The sequence below is a fragment of the Poecilia mexicana genome, unplaced genomic scaffold, assembly GCF_051168715.1.
Source record: "Poecilia mexicana isolate PSO_F unplaced genomic scaffold, ASM5116871v1 scaffold_3, whole genome shotgun sequence".
Classification (NCBI taxonomy): domain Eukaryota; kingdom Metazoa; phylum Chordata; class Actinopteri; order Cyprinodontiformes; family Poeciliidae; genus Poecilia; species Poecilia mexicana.
The window spans coordinates 25,036,621-25,054,440 of NW_028263372.1; the positions used below are offsets into that span (position 1 = coordinate 25,036,621).

Sequence of the window (17,820 nt, forward strand, 5' to 3'; positions counted from 1 at the left end):
AGATGAACTCGAGTGCAAGTTCACCTTAATTGCATTCTGGATAAATGCAACCAAAGCAAACGCGCTACTCTAGTACTGAAGGGAGAAACCTCTACTAAAATCTGACGCCGCTCAATTTTTGTTTACATCTCGTGAAGAAGGAAGTTGCCATGTCTTCTTCAGAGATTTTCAAGCTGTTTTCTTCAGTGGTTCTTGGTGCAGCGCCCCCATAGGCGAGGAGGGGAACAGGCGTTTCAGTCAGTTTGGTTCGATGACATAATGCAGTGTGAAAATGTAACAAATGTTGCATTTTGAATTTTTGTCCAGATGGAACTGAGTGTTCCAGACTATCAGATGTGAAAACACAAAGCATAAAGACTGAAGGTCAGGATCAGCATTTGGTAAGTCAGAGTTTGGTGATTTTTCCCTCTTAACTATGTCAGCAGTGCCCTTTGGACTTATTGGCACCTCGTAAAAATGTGTAAAACCTCTTGAAATATCCTCAGCGTTTGTTGCTGCAGCATGTTTTCACACTGACACATTTAGGAAACTCCAGACTTTAATTGGAGCAGATTTTATTTTCCTACAGAATGATCTTTGCTACAATTTGCAATTTTGTCTTTTTTGATGGAACTGCAGTTTTTTGTGTAACTTCTGCTTTTATTTTCTTTAAGTAACGTGAGTTTTGACATCTGTTAACACATGGCATCTTTTTTTCATGTGCAATGAAAGTACAGAGGCATTTTTCCCACAGCTACTCATTAAAATGGGTAATGGGAGAGAACATGCTGTCCAAGAAAGGCAGACTGGTGGTGATCGTTAAGTTAGAGAATAGTTACTAGAACATAACTATTCGCCAGTACTTGATCATTTATTCAGTCGGGGTTATAAAAAGTTTAGGAGAAGTCTTTTTCTGAGGGAGAAGAAGAAAGAGCCACGGACTCTGGAAATATTTAAAACTCTTCTTTGTTGTAGTTGTCTTACTCGATGCTTGCATTTCAGCAGACTTTCAATTTGCAGTAGAAACATTACTGTGCAAATATTACTTCTTTAAGTATATTAATCTCTTTGAGAAAGTTCTGTGAACATAAATATTAGTCTACATTGTTTGACCAATTATGCTTCTTTGGACATGTTAGGATAGATCGAAAACCTGTTTTCGTTCTACACCGAAGCATTTGTCCTTTCCAGCAGCTGTTGTACTGAGGTAAAACCAGCTGATCAAATGTGATGGAGTTCCATTTGGGTTGCTAGGTAACGGGGCTGGGCTAGGCTGGGGTTGCTAGGTAACAGCACAGTGCCCATGGAATGTGACTTTGTTTTTTGTCCTTGTCTCTTATTTAGATTTTGTACATCACAAATAAACTTGATTAAACTAATTGGAACATCAGTGGGGGAAAAAAAATTAAAAATATATTAGTGAAATTGGATAATTACTCAAAATCAAGTCTGACATGTTGGATATAATTCAACCATTTGGACCAATAGTTTTCCAATTTAATCCCAGGTACCATAAAACATTAAGTCATTGCCAAAATTTGGCTGGTGTTTTGTTTTTGGTTTTTGTTTTTTTTTAATGCTTGGGCAAAATGTGGATTTTGCAGAATAGGTCTGTTTTGGTAGGAAGTGTGCTATAAGGAATTATCTGAATTTAATGCTTACGTTCGGGCAATAGCAGGAGAGAACATTTGATTTCTGTAGATTGGTCTTGAATTGGCCGGGTTGCGGGGGGTTGATGGCTGTTAAAAGGATCCGTTTTCCACGCTGCTACCGGAGGTGGCTGATGGCTGTTTCTGCTGTGGTGGAAAATCATTTCTGCTTCGTTTTTGATGTTTACCCCAGCAGGCAGGCTGGTTAAACACATCCTCCTTTCAGTTCGAGTGGTGAGGAGAAAAACAAAACAGACACGTCTTGCTTTAAGGAGCCTTTTCTCAGGAAAGCTGTGGTTTGATTCACAGATTTGTGACTGTGCTTCGAGACTCTGTGAGATTTTCCCTCTTCTCACTCCGCCGGGAAGTCAAAGTTGGCCTGAGGCTGGATATCAAATCTGTCTGCATATGGGGACTTCAGCAGGACAGATGCTGGAAGTCGTCAGGACTTGAACCTCAGTGGAGGAGATAAAGAACCGGATCAGAACCGGCGCTCAGCCTCCAGGCGGACGCCTTCAACAGATGGCATTTCCCTCTGTGGGCTTAGTTATTATTAACACATATGACACAATAAACAGGACTAGCATCTTCATTCAGCATATTGGAGCAAATGTAGTGATGCCGATGTGTCAGTGAAGCGTATTTAAAGCGTAACCATTTGCTGGTTGTCATGGACTACTTTTAATGTTTGTACAGTGGCTAAAAAGCAATTTATTTGACTAATTCAAGCTCCAGAACTGCCTTGAAGTGCTTCAGACCTGGTTATTAAACAGCTATACAGCAGTTTTCTTTCCAGATGAAGAAAATAATTTGTTTGTTTGAATTTTTACATGAAGCCGTACAACCAATCAGAATATAATTAAAAAGTTCATGTATTCCACTAATTCGGTTCAAAAAGGGAAACTTTTATAATAGATTATATAAATTCATTATTCAGTTATATTTCAAGCATTTATGGCTCCTTATCTTATTGCTATGCTTTACAGCTAATGAAAACAAAAAAAAAGGGTTTTCAGGAAATCTGAATATTACATAAAGCTAATGGAAAAGTTGGATTTAAAAATAATTCACATTATGGGGATGTTATGTCCTACACTATCACTGTAGGGCAATGACCTCCTCCCCAAAATGTCATTCCTTAAAGAAGCTGGCTGTTCAGGATGCAGGATGCTGAAAGTTTAGTGGAAGGAATAAATGTGGTGGGGGAAAAAAAGGAACAGAGAAAGGAACTGGTTCTCAGTAGTTTGGGTGAGGTTCCCAGTTCACTGACTAAAGGACTAAAGGAAACAGAAAAAGCCCCTTTTAGACAATAATCCACGTTTTTATGCCAAAATTTAAGAGAGAAAGAATGAATTACAACATCTGTTCAAATACTCTAAAATTTTTTATTCACAATTCAAATACGGGTTATACATTTATAAATTTGGTTGTTTTGCTTTATTTCTTGTCCTTTTGGTAGGTAATATTGCAGAACAATTTTGGTTCTTAAATGAAAAAAAGTGCAATTCCCATTTTTTTCTCTGTTTAGACATTTGAAAGGTGTCCAAATGTAATTTTCTAGCATTAGCGGACACCTGTGTCCACCAGGTAGTCGTTGCAACCTGACAGTTTATCTGCTGCCTGTTTGTCTTTTGCTGCTGTTGTGATGGATTTAATCTATAGAGAAAATCCCATCACTGGCACAACTTGTCCTGTCACACATGATGTAATCTGATTTAATCCGATTTGTTTTGGTTGAATGGGAATGCTCAGTAGCCATATACAGTTTGTCTGACTAAACTGGAGACGTTTAGTCAGAAAAAAGTAGTTTGGTGAAATAGAGTCTTTAGTCAGAGGCTCCTTCAAAGCCGCTGTGATGCAGACTGCTACAGGAGATGTTTCCTGCCATCAACCATCACTGTCTGTAATAACTATCTGAAGAATTTGAATTGATATGAATTACAATAACATTTAATTTCCCTTTGGGATCAAATATATTTTTTGATGGGCAGTTTTGTACATGGTGACATCACAATCCATTTTATATTTGGTTTTGGTCGTTTTATTTCTGTTTTGTTTGTTGTTTTTGGTTGCTGTGTTTTATTGTGGATATTTAAAATGTCTTCCAGTTCCAGTGAGTAGTATTTGTTTTTAATTAAAGTTCATATATGCCATCTGTAATGTGAAAATGGTTTCAAAACATTATTGTTTATTGCAGTTATTATCGGGACAATTTACTGTCCAGCAAAATGTATCATATCACATTATGTTCTGTCTGCGGGCGCTGTCTGTCGCTGGTGAACTCTTGACTCGTATCTGCTGTAATCTATCAGCGGATGTGATCAGATTAGAGTGGATTATTCTGATTATTGGAAGCTCAGATAAGACAAGTCGACAAACAAACCTGCAGACAGTTACCTGGGATGTTGAGCGCATCAACCCTCACCTGCGCAAATGTAAAAAAATATTCCTGGATCTGTGTGTTGTGCTGTTCATTCACTCTGCAAAGAAAAAGGCTTAGACATTTAATTTGGTTACAGGCGACCTGAAACGGGAGTGATTTCTGACTTATGAGTGCATCTTCAATATTATTATTTCCTATTACATTTCTTATTAAATCAGTTGTCTTCTTGTGTCTTTCAGTTCTCTACCCCATTGAATTTGAAAAACTCTAAAATTGATTTTTCTCCTTTGGCCTACATGAATTTTCTTCATCTTTTTGCATCAAATCAACACCAAAGCACAGAGATGAACAAACACCTCACAGATGGAATAAAAAAACAGGCAGAAAAACAAACCAGTGGCTCTCAACAGGAGAAAAAAGAGATGGGAAAACAGAGAATCAAGGCCAAAAATATGCAAAACACTTTAAATGAGGGTCAGAGTTCTTGGTCAAAGTTCAGTTTTTATAAAGGCTCACTTTACTGGGAGAGATCTGATTTTACACTTGTACACTGTTTGTGCACTGCAAAAACACAAACTCCTGCCAAATATTTTTGGTCTATTCTAGAGCAAATATCTCAGTTCACTTTAAATAAGACAAAACTAACTGACAAGTAACTTTTCAGCGAGATATAAGAACTTGTTTTAAGACAATATTTCCTTAATATTGATGACAAAGTACTTGTCATATTATTTCATTTACAACATGGGAAAATGTTATAAGTGAAATAATCTGCCAATGGGACAAGTATTTTTCATCAGTATCAAATAATTATTTACCTAAAACAAGCTCCTAAATATTGCTGAAAAGTTACTTGTAAGTTAGTTTTGTCTTATTTTGGGTATATTTAGTTATTTCCTCTAGAAACTAGACAAAAAATACTTGGTACAATTTTGTATTTTGGCAGTTTAGGACACAAGTAAACATGAGCAAACACTGATTTGAATCTTCACTAATACATATATAAATGCTTCAAAAGGTATTTTCTAATCTATCCAGTTTGCTTTTTCACCCAAGCTCTAAAATGGTACTTCTATTTATATTTGCTTTAGCAGCAAAAATCTAGTACAAATAGGGTTTTATGGATTTGGATTTGTCCTTGCACAATTACTAAGCCTTATTTTCAATGTGTGTGTGCGTGTGTGTGTGTGTGTGTGTGTGTGTGTGTGTGTGTGTGTGTGTTTAAATCAGTCCAAATGTGTAAATGAAGTGAGAGGGTTTTTTTATTTGCCTTTATGTGCCGTGACCATCTGTGAGATTGCAGACCCACCGTAGATAGCGGAGCCAGACAACACAGGGCAGAAAAGTAGAAAAAGACAAACAGTAACTGTTAGATGGTGGAAAGAGATGAGGATTAAAAGTACACCAAGCTTAACTGTGAGCTGGACAGCAGCAGCGATTCCTCAGCCAGGACTGCAGAGAAGCGGCACAGGGAGGTTTTTTTTTTTTTTTTTTTCAGATTTCAGCAGATCATCTTGTCCTGTCTTTAACTCCATCAGCTCTGAACAGCTGAAAAAAAAAAAAAGCATCCCACACAGCATCATGCTGCCATCACCGAATGTTAATGTTAATTTCAAGACGTTGCTCCCAAAGTAGTGCTGGACGTTACGGCTGAAAAACTTATCACAATATAAGTGTGATACCGTTTGACATTGATAATTGTTGATCAGTTTTTTTGTTTTAATTATCTGAAGTACTGCCAAACTGGTGACGGTATCTTTCCCTGTTTTATCCACTGTTTTTACTAGAGGCCGTTGTTTTTTAGTTTCAAACAGTTATAAGGACAGTGGAGAAACCTTAAACTGCTTCTGCGGCAGTTACTCATCAGCAGGTTGTTGCTAGGTAACCAAAGAGCGAGTGAGTTGCTAGGTAACCAAAGAGCGAGTGAGTTAGTTGATTCCACCGACCTAGCTTAGCTGGCCGTGAGAAGTTGAGTGGCTAAAGTCTTTCCTCTGCCTGCATCTGGGTTCTGGATCCGAGTTCAGTGAATATTCTATAAATTGAATATTAAATAATAAAACTGAGCAGAGGTTTTACATATAAAAGTACCAGAAAAGTTGTTTTTAGTACTAATTTGATATTCACATCAAATGACACAAATGGTACAACACAGTAAGAATATAACTATTCTTCTTATTCTTTACATTGCTACAAACTATTCTTTCTGAATGGAAGTGTATTCACTTTTTTAATGTTATGTTTTCTTTGTTCCAACACTTAAAAGAATATGTAAAAATGTTTTTAATTTTTTTACTTAGTCATAAAATAAATTTAATGTATTGGGTATTTTGTGTAATAGGTGTTCCTAAAACGCATGTACCATAAGTTTTGTGGTTAATTTATTAGAAGACAAGAACAAATGCTGTATTTTCAGGTTTTTGTTAGTCTATCCCATAAAGTCCCAGTAAAATCCACTGAGATTTACAGCGGTAACATCAATGTCGAGGTTTAGAGAGCGACAGCCAATATTTACATAATTCCCGACTGTTAACGTAACATTTGAACCTCACATCTTTTTCTGATTACTTGAGCACTAATAAAATATTAGAAATGGCATCATCGACCATTATTGGTTGTTAAGATTAGCAACAGCTGAGGAAACATTTAAGAAATAAGCAAAAACATAAATTTGGAGACAGTCGGGTTTGTTTGTTTTTTTCCCTGCTTTTAATGCCAGGAGACAAAAATGATGAGAATCTAAGCTCTTACTGACCCACTTCTGACGGAAAGTAAACACAGCAGGGTGCCGTAAGTCCAAATAAAACAACTTTTACTGTTTGTCTTTTTGTTAGAGCGTCGTGTTAGTCAGGCTTATTGTTTCAGAGGCAGGTGAGGGCTGGTCCGCTCATGTGATGCCTGTTATAAAAAATTACTCTTTTGCATCTGCTCCTTGTTTTTGCCCCTTTAAATCATGATTCAATCAGCATTATTTACTGCATCCAGATGTTTGTGAAGCACTGCATTTTTTCCCTTCATCTCCTCATGTGTTCTGTCCTGTTCTCCGCGTTGAGCTACAGTTCCCCGCAAACTGCGCTCACAAAAAAGCACGATCTGCTTTGTATTGCAGCGTTTTTCTCCGGTTTTTTTATTAGTGTCGTTGCGTTAACAGGATCCAGTGATTACAGGAGTCAAACTGCTGCGACTCCTGAGCCGCCTCATCCCATTAGGCTTCGCTTCCCCAGTCAAACGAGGCACTGATGGTAGCGTGACGCTCTTGGAGTCGATTGAGGTTTTTAATGTGCGGCGGTTTTGCTTCTGGATTGCAGGTCTGACTGAAGGCAGGGCTGTACGTCGCAGCAGGAGGAGTAAATAATTAATTTGAAATGGCTGAATGCCATTTAGCTGCATCACTCGCAGGGTCGCGGTGTTAATGCTGCAGGCTTGTTTTCACGCAGTCATCATTTACTGACAATCACCAAGAGCAGAGTTAATGTTGTTAGTCACAGCTTGGCGTTTCCTTCTATATATGGGGAAAAGGCTCGTAACTCATGCTTCCTAACTGGAAACGTGATGCATGCAGGTTTTTACCTCTCTCTCTCGTCTAACTTAGAAGGGGTAAAGATCTTCTATAAAGTCGTACACCAGCGCTGTTTTATCCTGGATATTTAGCGAATGTTAGCTTTGCAATTCAGTGCAAAGATTTCATGCATCTTGAAGGATGTTTTAATGAGAAGCGGTGTTTCTGTAACGGAGGTTTAGTGTGGAGTTTCCTGTGTAGTTTGGCTGGGCTGTGGGCTGGGAAGCTGCCAGGGATTTAAAGAGACGGATCGGCTTTTGGACGGACAAAGGGAAACTTAAGCTGGGTCGAAACTATTCGTGATTAATCAATTATTGAAATAATTGTCAACTAATTTAGTAATCAATTATTCATTAGGTGGAGTCTACAAGTTTTTTGGTGGGAAAAACCCAACATATTCAGAACAGTAATTAAGCCAAAATTGTACAAAGCATATATACATTTTAGTTTGAAGACAAAAACCGTCTTTGTCTGTAAATGTTTTACCTAAAACTCCTCCAGTGGTATTTTTAACTTCAACCAGTTCAGATTTACTAAAGGAGTTGTTTAGCAGATAAAACAAACAAACAAACAAACAAAAATCACTGTTTTTTGCATTTTTAATTTAATAAATTTTTTGGCCTACCAGTAGTTTAATCTTCCCAGTTTTGACCCCCAGGGCAAAAATCACCACTGGTGTATGCCATAATCCTTACAATCATGGAGAACAGGATATTTTAATTTGTTAAACTTATTATTGCAGTATTGTCACCTCTCACGACTACATTAGGAGACTTTTTGCTGGTTTAATACTCATAGCTGTGAATGTTAAGCACCAGCTGAAATGCTTTAAAGCAAGATGGTTTTGTAAAAAGTTAACTTCGTCTTTGCAGCTTTTGTAGTGTTTGTTCTGTTTCCCACTCTCAAAATGGCTGAATCTGACAAACACTAACAGCTTTAATTTCCATCCCACGCTGAGCCTTTACCATCTGACTGACTCATCTTTTCTAAACACTCAGAGTCATTATGTTTGTGTAAACTTTTTGATGTATGGTTGTTTTGAATTGTGTTCCCACACTTTGTAAATGTGGTGGTTTTGGATCGAGTGGGCTCCTTCCACAGAATGGGAAATAAAATAACTCTGACACAGAATCCAAATGATGAAGCGCTTCTTTTTTTTCCCCCCTTGCTGGTGTTGGAAAGGCTTAAAAAATGATGAAACTGAATAAAGAGAAGAAAATAATTTCTCAGTTGTGTAAGTAAATACCTGCTGAGCGCTGCAGTGGTGGCATTTAATCGTCCTGTAGCAGTAAAAAGTAAAAGAATGGATCAATAAGACATTTGGAAGAGGGTGAAGGTGAAAATGAACTACTGGGTAAAAAAAAAAAAGAGTTGAGCAGCAGTTTTATTAAACTGAGTGCATCAAGGTTGAACAGGGAATGAATGGTACTAATTGCTCTGCTCATCGATCCACTGGGTTTTAATGTGCATGCAAAGATGGATGGCTCTGTAATGGTGGATGGTAAAGACAAAGGGAAAGGTGTCTTGTTGTATAATTCAGTGAAGGATTATCTGAAACGTAAAGATGTCTGGATTTTTAAGGATTTTAATGCGTTTCCATAACAGTATTAAACCATAAATGAGGTGAAATCTAATAGATTTACGGTCTAAGCGGTAGATAGCAGCAGTGATTACAGAATGGGATCATTTATTTTTAATTATAGTCTATAAACACATGTTTATGTGTAGCCCTCCTTTGTTCATCTCAGGTTCAGTAGGTCGACTTCACGACAAACTACAGAGCAACATCTCCCAATGAGCAGTTAGCAGCAGTTTGTCAAATTAAACACAGCTAAAATGGGCAACAGGTTAAAAATATATACAAAACATGGCAAAGTTACTCATGCAACACTGTACATGATTACATTTGTCTAAAATATATGTTAAATAGCTGATTGTAATAGAAACCACAGTTACAACAGCAACAGAAAAAAGGGGGAGGAGCCTCAGTTACCGGTTGCTACGGTAACCACCAACTGCCAGACCATAAAGCACCAATAAATGTCTGGAGAAACAACTTGACTAAATAAAATACATTCAAAGGATAAACTCATTTTTGACAAACTTCACATGGGTTTAAAAGGAGAGCGTTTGAACTGACATCTGAAAGCTTCTCATAGCAATCTGTTAAATATCTAAGTGGAAATGTCTGTTTTGTGTTTGCTTTCAGGATGAATGGGGCTCCAGTTACTCGTCCAGCCGGGGAAAATCCCACGGCGATGAAAAGGCGCACACCATCGACGCTCTGCCTCCAGGTGGGACGACACACCTCCTCATACGACCTCACCTCAATGAGCTGACAGAGCGTCTGCAGACCGAGAGAAAACTGAGCAAGAGAAAAACCTGTCAAGCTATTTACATAATGGTTATTACTTTCTTAGATTAAAAAAAAAAAGATCTAATTTTCAGCATCAGTTGAAGGTAACAGTCTGGGTTCACCCCAATTGTAATTTTTCTAAACCTCTTTGTCCTTGCACTTTGAAATGCTGGTGCTCATCTTATTATGTAAAATCCATCTTGATTAGCTGCAGGTTTTGGAGCAATCTGATAAAGGTGAGGCTGAGGAGAACATTTGTTTCCACCTACATTTCCTTCATGATTTTATCCAAGCAAGGCTCAGTTTAAATGAATGCAGTAGCTTCAGTTTAAGCCTAAACAGGTTTATACAATTTTCTTTTCTCCACACAGTTAAATAACAAAGAATTGTGTCACAAATTGAAAGGGTGTGTTGGCATCCATCATGATTTATATAATTTATATATCAACATGTTCCTTCTTTCCAGGATGTTAAACTTCAACTGGGAATTGCTACACATTCTTGAATATTTGTTGTTTATTTCAAGAAACAAATATAGTTCTCTCAATATTACACCACATTTCTCAACATTTTCATGTCCAGGTATTTTTATTTGCGGGATGTAAGTTGTAGTTATTTGTTTTCTAAGCATGAGAGTCCCTCTAGTTTGTGATGAGACTGATGTAGACAGAATTAAAGCCACCCTGTGATCTCCAGGACTCTCACGATTGTGCAATTGTTGCTGGTTAGCATTATATTTGGAAAACCTAATTTCAGCATGAGGGAAATCATGAGGCTAGTTTCTTTTTTTCCTCTGCTGCTTTCCTGACTATTTCGCCACAGTTCCCCCATGTGTGTCATGCTTTCATTTGAATGTTTCCTCATTGGTTACAGATTTTTCTTCTATCAACAAGAGAGATTTCGGTGCACAAGTTTCAGTCCTGCTGTAATGGAGAAAATATGCCCTAAAATATTTTTTATTAGTCAAGCCGTGACTGAATTTAATTGCTAACCACATGAGCTGTGTGGTTAAATAGAAAGCTATAGTTACGGTATAATGCTCTGTAGCACGTTGACCGTCAGTAACTCACAGGCGTGTATTGGCTAAAATAATAAATAATAATAATAAAGTTATTTAAAGTGATGTCAATAACACGTAGCTATCACTACGGTGTTGACAACTAACATTTACTTAGTTCGTTCAGAAAGTTAAGTTTAGCATTTATATTAAAATTAGGTAAAAATGCTACTTTAGATTAAAATGCTGTCATTAGCATGAGGGCTATCACTAACTTGATGACCTCCAGTAACGTTCTCCATACAAACACTTGATAAGCTAAAATTAACTAAAATGCTAAGGTTAGCATGTGGGCTATGACCAGGATGTTGACTAACATGGACTTACTCCAGCTAGTATGCTACAATTAGCCACAATGCTAAGGTTAACTACAATGTTGTCAGTTACATGTGGGGAATCACAAGCATGTTGACAATAATTAACTTATTCCATTTAGTGTGTAAAAGCTAAAATTGTTTAAATGCAAAGGTCAGATAAAACGCCCATTTCCAGCATGTTGACTAACATTCAATTACTCCATTCAGCATGTAAAGCTAAACTTTTACATGAAAGTTAGTTAAAATGTTAATGTTAGCTTAAATGAAAGTATGTAGGCCATCGCTATGATGTTGTCTGACATTGACTTCCTCCATTCAATATACTAAATTAGTGAAATTGTGATGGTAAGATAAAAAAAAAAACTTTCCATTCCATCTCTAGCATGTTGACTAACATTGACTTCCTCCATTCAGCATGTGAAGCTTAACTTTTACATGAAAATTAGCTTAAATGCTACCAGTATGTCACTATGATGTTTACATGAACTTATGCCAATCAACATACAAACATTATAAAATTAATTTAGCAAAGATGCTGGCAGTATCATGTGAGTTATCACTATCATACTGCTAAACTTAGCTATTATTTAAAAAAAATTAGCTAAAATGCTTATTTTAGATAAAAGGGTAATAATGTCAGAAAGCATTGCGTATCCAGCCTGACCTGGGAAGCATTATAATATCGGATATCTTGGCGTATAGTAGAACTGAGAGTAACAGCTGGAGAACATGGCTGATTGATTATCTCTCATTACCACTTAGACTCAGCGCCACAGTCGCCTGTTCGCATCCCTCACACAACTGAGACCTGCAGCTGCCGAGCACTTTCATCTCACCCAACCGTAGAAATCAGGACATTTCAACTTCAGGGAGACTTCACGCTCGAATTTGTTACACGTATAACTTTCAACAGCAACTCACCTAAAAATGCAGAGATAAGCAGAGAGAAATGGAGGAAGAGAAGGGACTGGAAATGATGTCTGAAGATTAAAAGATGAAAAGATTAGGAGGTGAAAAATGTAAAGATGGAGCATTTTCCTCATGTTATTCATAAATGTGTCGCTCTGGAAGTCATAATGCACTTAAAGCCCTGACATTAAAATATTTAAAGCAGATAAATGAACTAAACCAGCATAGTTACCATGTCATAATTTTTGAAAAGCCTGTTTCCTGAATGGCTTATCATCTTTATTCAATTTAAGCTGAGTGGCTTTTTTGGTTCTCACACACTTCACATAAATGTTTAATGGCATTCAGGTTAATGCTTAGTTAAAGGTTAATGCATGCTTTTTGAAACTCAGACCAATATTTACGTAATGTACTGCAGACATGAGGGAAACTTAACCCATTTCATACTTAAACGGTTCGTTGACCTTCTTTATTACAATCTCTCGCTTATTTGAACTTTGGCCTCATTTCATTGAGGTGAACTTTGACCTACCCCTTCTACACCTTCATTGTTTTCTTTCTCAGCTTTTTTGTTGTGTGTTTCCATTGAGTTATGCAATAAGAACTATACTGCTCATGTATTAATGTCTTGCCAATCCCAAATTGACTCTGAAGATGTTGGTTATGACACCATCATATATTTGTGTCCCTAATGTCTGCGAGGTGCCACAGCGTTTCCCACTTGTAAATAATAATTCTTACTTTAGAAAGATGGCTGAAACAAGATAATCATCTATGAGCATTATGATGTATAAAATTAGAAGCCATCTGTTTTCTTCCTAGGCTCCATTGCTTTGTGTTTTTTAGCTGATTCTGGCCCAGATGTTGATCAGCAAGTTCTTTATGAACCAGGTTTCCAAATACCTTCCTGCACAGGAGGGAATGATGCAGCTGTGATTCAACATCTGGTCCCTCTAATGGAGCCTGGAATGATAAATGTTCTCCTTAAAGACTACATTTTATCATGCACACATTAAATATGAAGACAGAAGTTTAATTTATCTTTTACTGTGTGTTAGGAGCAAGTTGTTCGTCTGTGATCAGGACTTGTTGAAATTCAAAGGTTTAAATGAAGCCTCACACTTGTAGTGCAGCCCATAATTCAATATTTTATCATAATTCTTCACATGCTGATGCAAGAACCTGACTTGGCACAGATGTTTTGGGGAAAAAAAAAGTTAGCCACTGAAAATCTCTAAATGACCATTTTTCAAGATGGCCGCCATGGTCAGCAAGGAAAAATTAGTTTTGCTCTAAAACTGGTTGTGCTGCCATATGGAAATCTGAAACCTCTGACTAAAGAAACAAATTTTAGTTCAGCATCAAATGGATTGAATTGTAGCAGTAAAACAAATTCTGAGGTAAATCAGTGAAATGTTCTGGCCCAACATTTTTGGGAAGCTAATTTTTAGCGTCATTTACCATACTCAGGTCTGATTCCAGTAAAAATGTAATTCATAAAAAACATTATCTGGATGATTCTCAAGACTCTGGAGAAAATATTCCGTGGACTGATGAGACAAAAGGTTTTTATCCTGTTACGTCAGGCATAAAACAAACATCTTTTCTAAAAATAACGCTATGAGAATCTCCAGCCATCAGTCACTGACCTTTAAACTCGTTTATATTAGTAGCACTCCAGCAGGTCCACCTCTGATTGGCTAAAATAAGATAAAATGAAGGTTTTAGAGTGGCCTAGTCAATGTCTGGACCTCAACCAAACTGAGATGCTGAGGCATGACCCTAATCAGGTCGTTTTTGCTTTAAACGCCAGAATTTGGCTGAAATAAGGCAGTTTTGCAAAGCAGAGTAGGTCAGAGTTACTCCAGTTCCACTGATGTGAGACAGTTTGAGCAAACACTTGATGGCAGTTGTTGCTGCCAAGGATGGAAGATTGTTTTCACATAGAGAGTCATGTTGGTTTTGATAGCTTTCCCCTTAATAAATTAATTTATCACTTGAAAACTGCCTTTTCTGTTTATGCGATTATCTTTGTTTGATATTAAAATGTGTCTCACTTGTAAACACTGAACATTATTGACCATTTATTCCGATGGACTGCAGGTTTTTAATCTCAGTATTTTATCTAGTCAGTATTTATTTAGGTATTTATTTAGTTACCATACATAACTAAATAAATGTGTACTGTATGTTTCGGACTATAAGCCACTACTTTTTTCCTACACTTTGAACCAAGCGACTTATAACCTTTATGACTTAAGAGCTGCATCTATTAATTTAGTAATCGATTATTCTATTGGTTATTCCGATGATTAAACAGATTTTTAAAAGTTGATACATTTGGCAGATTTTTCATTTAACCATTGCTTTATACAACATAAAAAAAAAAACATTTGGATATGCACATAAATAAACTCTTAAAAATAAGACGGTAAACATTTTATTCCCTAAAAGACAATAACAGCATTCCTGCGGTGAATGTTTGATCATTTGTAGCTAAGAATGCATATAAAAAATTTATAACTTGTTTTATATAAATTTTTGTACTGCTTCCAAGTTTGTTGTTCTTTCAGCAAATGGCCTTTTATGAATCTGAATACTTCAGCTAATTATAACTTTATTACAAAATTAGTTGACGATCATTTTAATAATCAATTCATCACGATTAATTTGATTAATCGTTTCCAACCTAATTGTTTTCAGTGGTTGTATCTTAACATTTTCGTACTTCCCTGCTTATAAAGGACAGTGAACTTAAAGCTGAATTAAATATTCACCATTGTTCAGTGTTTGTGCGTCACTTTAGGACAGATATGCAGAGCATTTCTGAACATAAATTCTTCATACTTGGAAACACAACAGCGTAACACGACTTCCTGAATGTTTTCAGTCTGGAGCATCTTAGTGAAGAGAGACAAGAGAAAGAGAAAATGTTCAAACATCTGTGAGGTTCCACAGATCAGACTGCAGGCAGACAAGTTCAGACTAACGGAGATAATAAACTGCTGCCTTAAACTTCTCCTTTACAGAGGAGGGAAAATGTCAAATAAATAAACTTTCCCAGCAAGAAAGGGTCCATTAAATAAAAAATGTTTTCAGAAAGACAGAAGTAAATCGTTATATCTCGTAAATCCTTTACAAAGTGAAGCTTATGAAAAACAGAACTAAAGTAATGCAGATTTGATTCAGTGGGATAAAAACTTCCCAAACAAAACACAAAGATAAATTTCAATTAGATTACTTTTTTCACATTTTGTTTTATTTCTTTGTAAATAAAAATAAAGCAGCAGAAGAGCAAACATCAGAGTTTTACATTTATCTGTAAGATCAGCTGCATTCAGGTCAGCTTGCTTTCTGCTGAAGTATTCACATGAGACAGTATAATCTAGAAAATATTCACAATTTAAGTATTTTTTAAATTATGTGTGAAAGAAGTAAAACACATCAACTTGTGTTCAAAGTCATGAAACAACTGCTTTTTATTTTAACATTATTTCTGCACAAAATCAACCTTACATTACATTTATAGGTGGGTAACATTTCTTTCTATTTGCTAATTTGAAACAAAAATGTAATCTATGCCCTTATTGTTATTTTCTCTCTTTGCCTCTCTTGCTTTGTAAATTCAGTCCCATTTATGCCAAACCTGCAGCTTTCGTATCTTATACGAATGTTTGATAAGACTGAATAAATCTAGCAGCTGAGCGTTTACAGCGTTTCAGCAGAGCTGCACAATTTATCACAGGTTTATCGCCATAACGGTGTCAGTATGTGCAGTGTAATGTTTGGACTGCAACAGAGCAGCACAATATGTTGCTGCTAAGTTTCAGGTGTTTTCTGCATGCTAGTAATAAACTGAACCTGCTGCTTGGACTTTCACTGCTGATGAAGATGCTAAAGAGAGGCTGGGAAAATGTGCTTTAACTTTGATATTTTTATTGCAAAAACACAAAATCTGACCAAGTATTTTGGTCTGGTTTCTATTCAGATATCTTTTTTCACTTGAAATAAGACAAAATTAACTTTTAAGCAAGATATAGGAGCTTATTTTATGTAATTAATTCTTTAATATTAATGAAAAAGTTCTAGCTCCATTGGCAGATTATTTTACTTATGAGACATTTCCACATGTGAGAAGTGAAATAACCTGCCAACTTAAAACAAGCTCCTATGTTTTGCTTCAAAGTTATTTCAAGTGTACTAAGATATTTAAACTAGAAACTAGACCAAAATACTTGGTCAGATTTTGTGATTTTGCAGTGCCGCATCATGTGCACTGATTATGCTCCCTGTGTGGAGAACTCCTCCTCCTGCATGTTTCCCTGTTGGAAGAAGTCAGTAGAAGCACAAACTGAACACAGACGATTCCCAGGAGGCCAAAGGTCACAGGAAGAGTTGGAAGCAGATTAATGTCAGATGAGAAATGGAGAAAATATGAATTTAACACAACTTTAAATTGAGTTTCTATTTGTGCCATAAGAATATTATTGTAACAATTTATTGTTTCTCACATATTCACCTTTCACTATTCACCGTAAGATTAAGTTGAGAGACATATTTACTGAAAAGCTGTGTTGTTTTATTATTATTATTATTATTATTATTATTGTCTCATGCATTTAAAAGACTCTGTTTATTCAAGTTTAACTTTACAAACCAAGTGTTTCTGTAATTTCCTTCTGGAGAGAAGAGGCGTTCTCCTTGCAACCCATAAAAAAGCCAAACTTGTCTTGAACTCGGCAGCATATTAGTGCTACAACTAGAAATTAATTTATAATAGATAATTCTGACAATTAAGCAGATTAAAAAATGTTGCCACATTCTGCAGATTTTTTATTTAACCGCGTAAACCGTTTGTATATAATATTAGAAATGTATTAAAAGATGCAAATAAACAAGAAAACAAACATAATTTCTTGAGTGAATGCTTGATTATTACAAGAAAGTGAAAAGCTGAGCTCTTCCTGCTGGACTTAACATCAGTACAGTGTAACAGTAATCTGGGACTCATTTTTGGATTAATTGATTAATGATTGGTCAGCAAAAGGGGATTAACAGAAGATATTTTTACAGAACCGAACCAGATTCAGCTAAATCTGCCACTTGAAGAGTTTTGTTTGCAGAAAAAGAGAAAAGGAGTTTATTTTGGCTTGGTTACTTCCCTGACTATGTTGTTTCAGAAAATGGCTCGTTTTTTTTTTTGTCTGTATACTCCAGTAAATGATTAATCGATTACTATATTAGTTGCCAATTATTTCAGTTCATCACGGTTAATCGTTTTGAGGTTTGTAACCTGTGCATTCCCGCCAGCAGCCCAGTGCTGCAGGGAGGAACCCACATGCAGATTATTGCTGTTTAAATTTCTCCACAGTGATTAATTACTCCTCCTACTGACATACATCAGCAAGGACATCGCAGTCACATGCTACGGCGACTCCAGTTCTGTTGTAGATCATTCTTCTAATTAACATGCCAGACACATGAAAGACTCGCTTTCTCCTCCTCTGAGAGTTTCTTTGTCTGCAGCACATGCGCTCGTCTACGCTGAGAGACGCTGTAATCTCACATTTCCACATGTTTCCCTCAAGTAACCAGCAGCTAAACTGTACTAATG

At 36.5% G+C, this 17,820-nt stretch overlaps 1 protein-coding gene across 1 annotated transcript in view; it reads left to right on the forward strand.

Annotated features, from left to right (window-relative positions):
• galnt2 (UDP-N-acetyl-alpha-D-galactosamine:polypeptide N-acetylgalactosaminyltransferase 2) overlaps window positions 1–17,820 on the forward strand; it is a 71,368-nt gene that overhangs the window by 26,418 nt on the left and 27,130 nt on the right. The window contains exon 2 of the mRNA XM_014997701.2: window positions 9,777–9,861. Within this exon, the coding sequence (XP_014853187.1) occupies window positions 9,777–9,861 (85 nt within the window). The remainder of the gene's footprint in view (window positions 1–9,776; window positions 9,862–17,820) is intronic.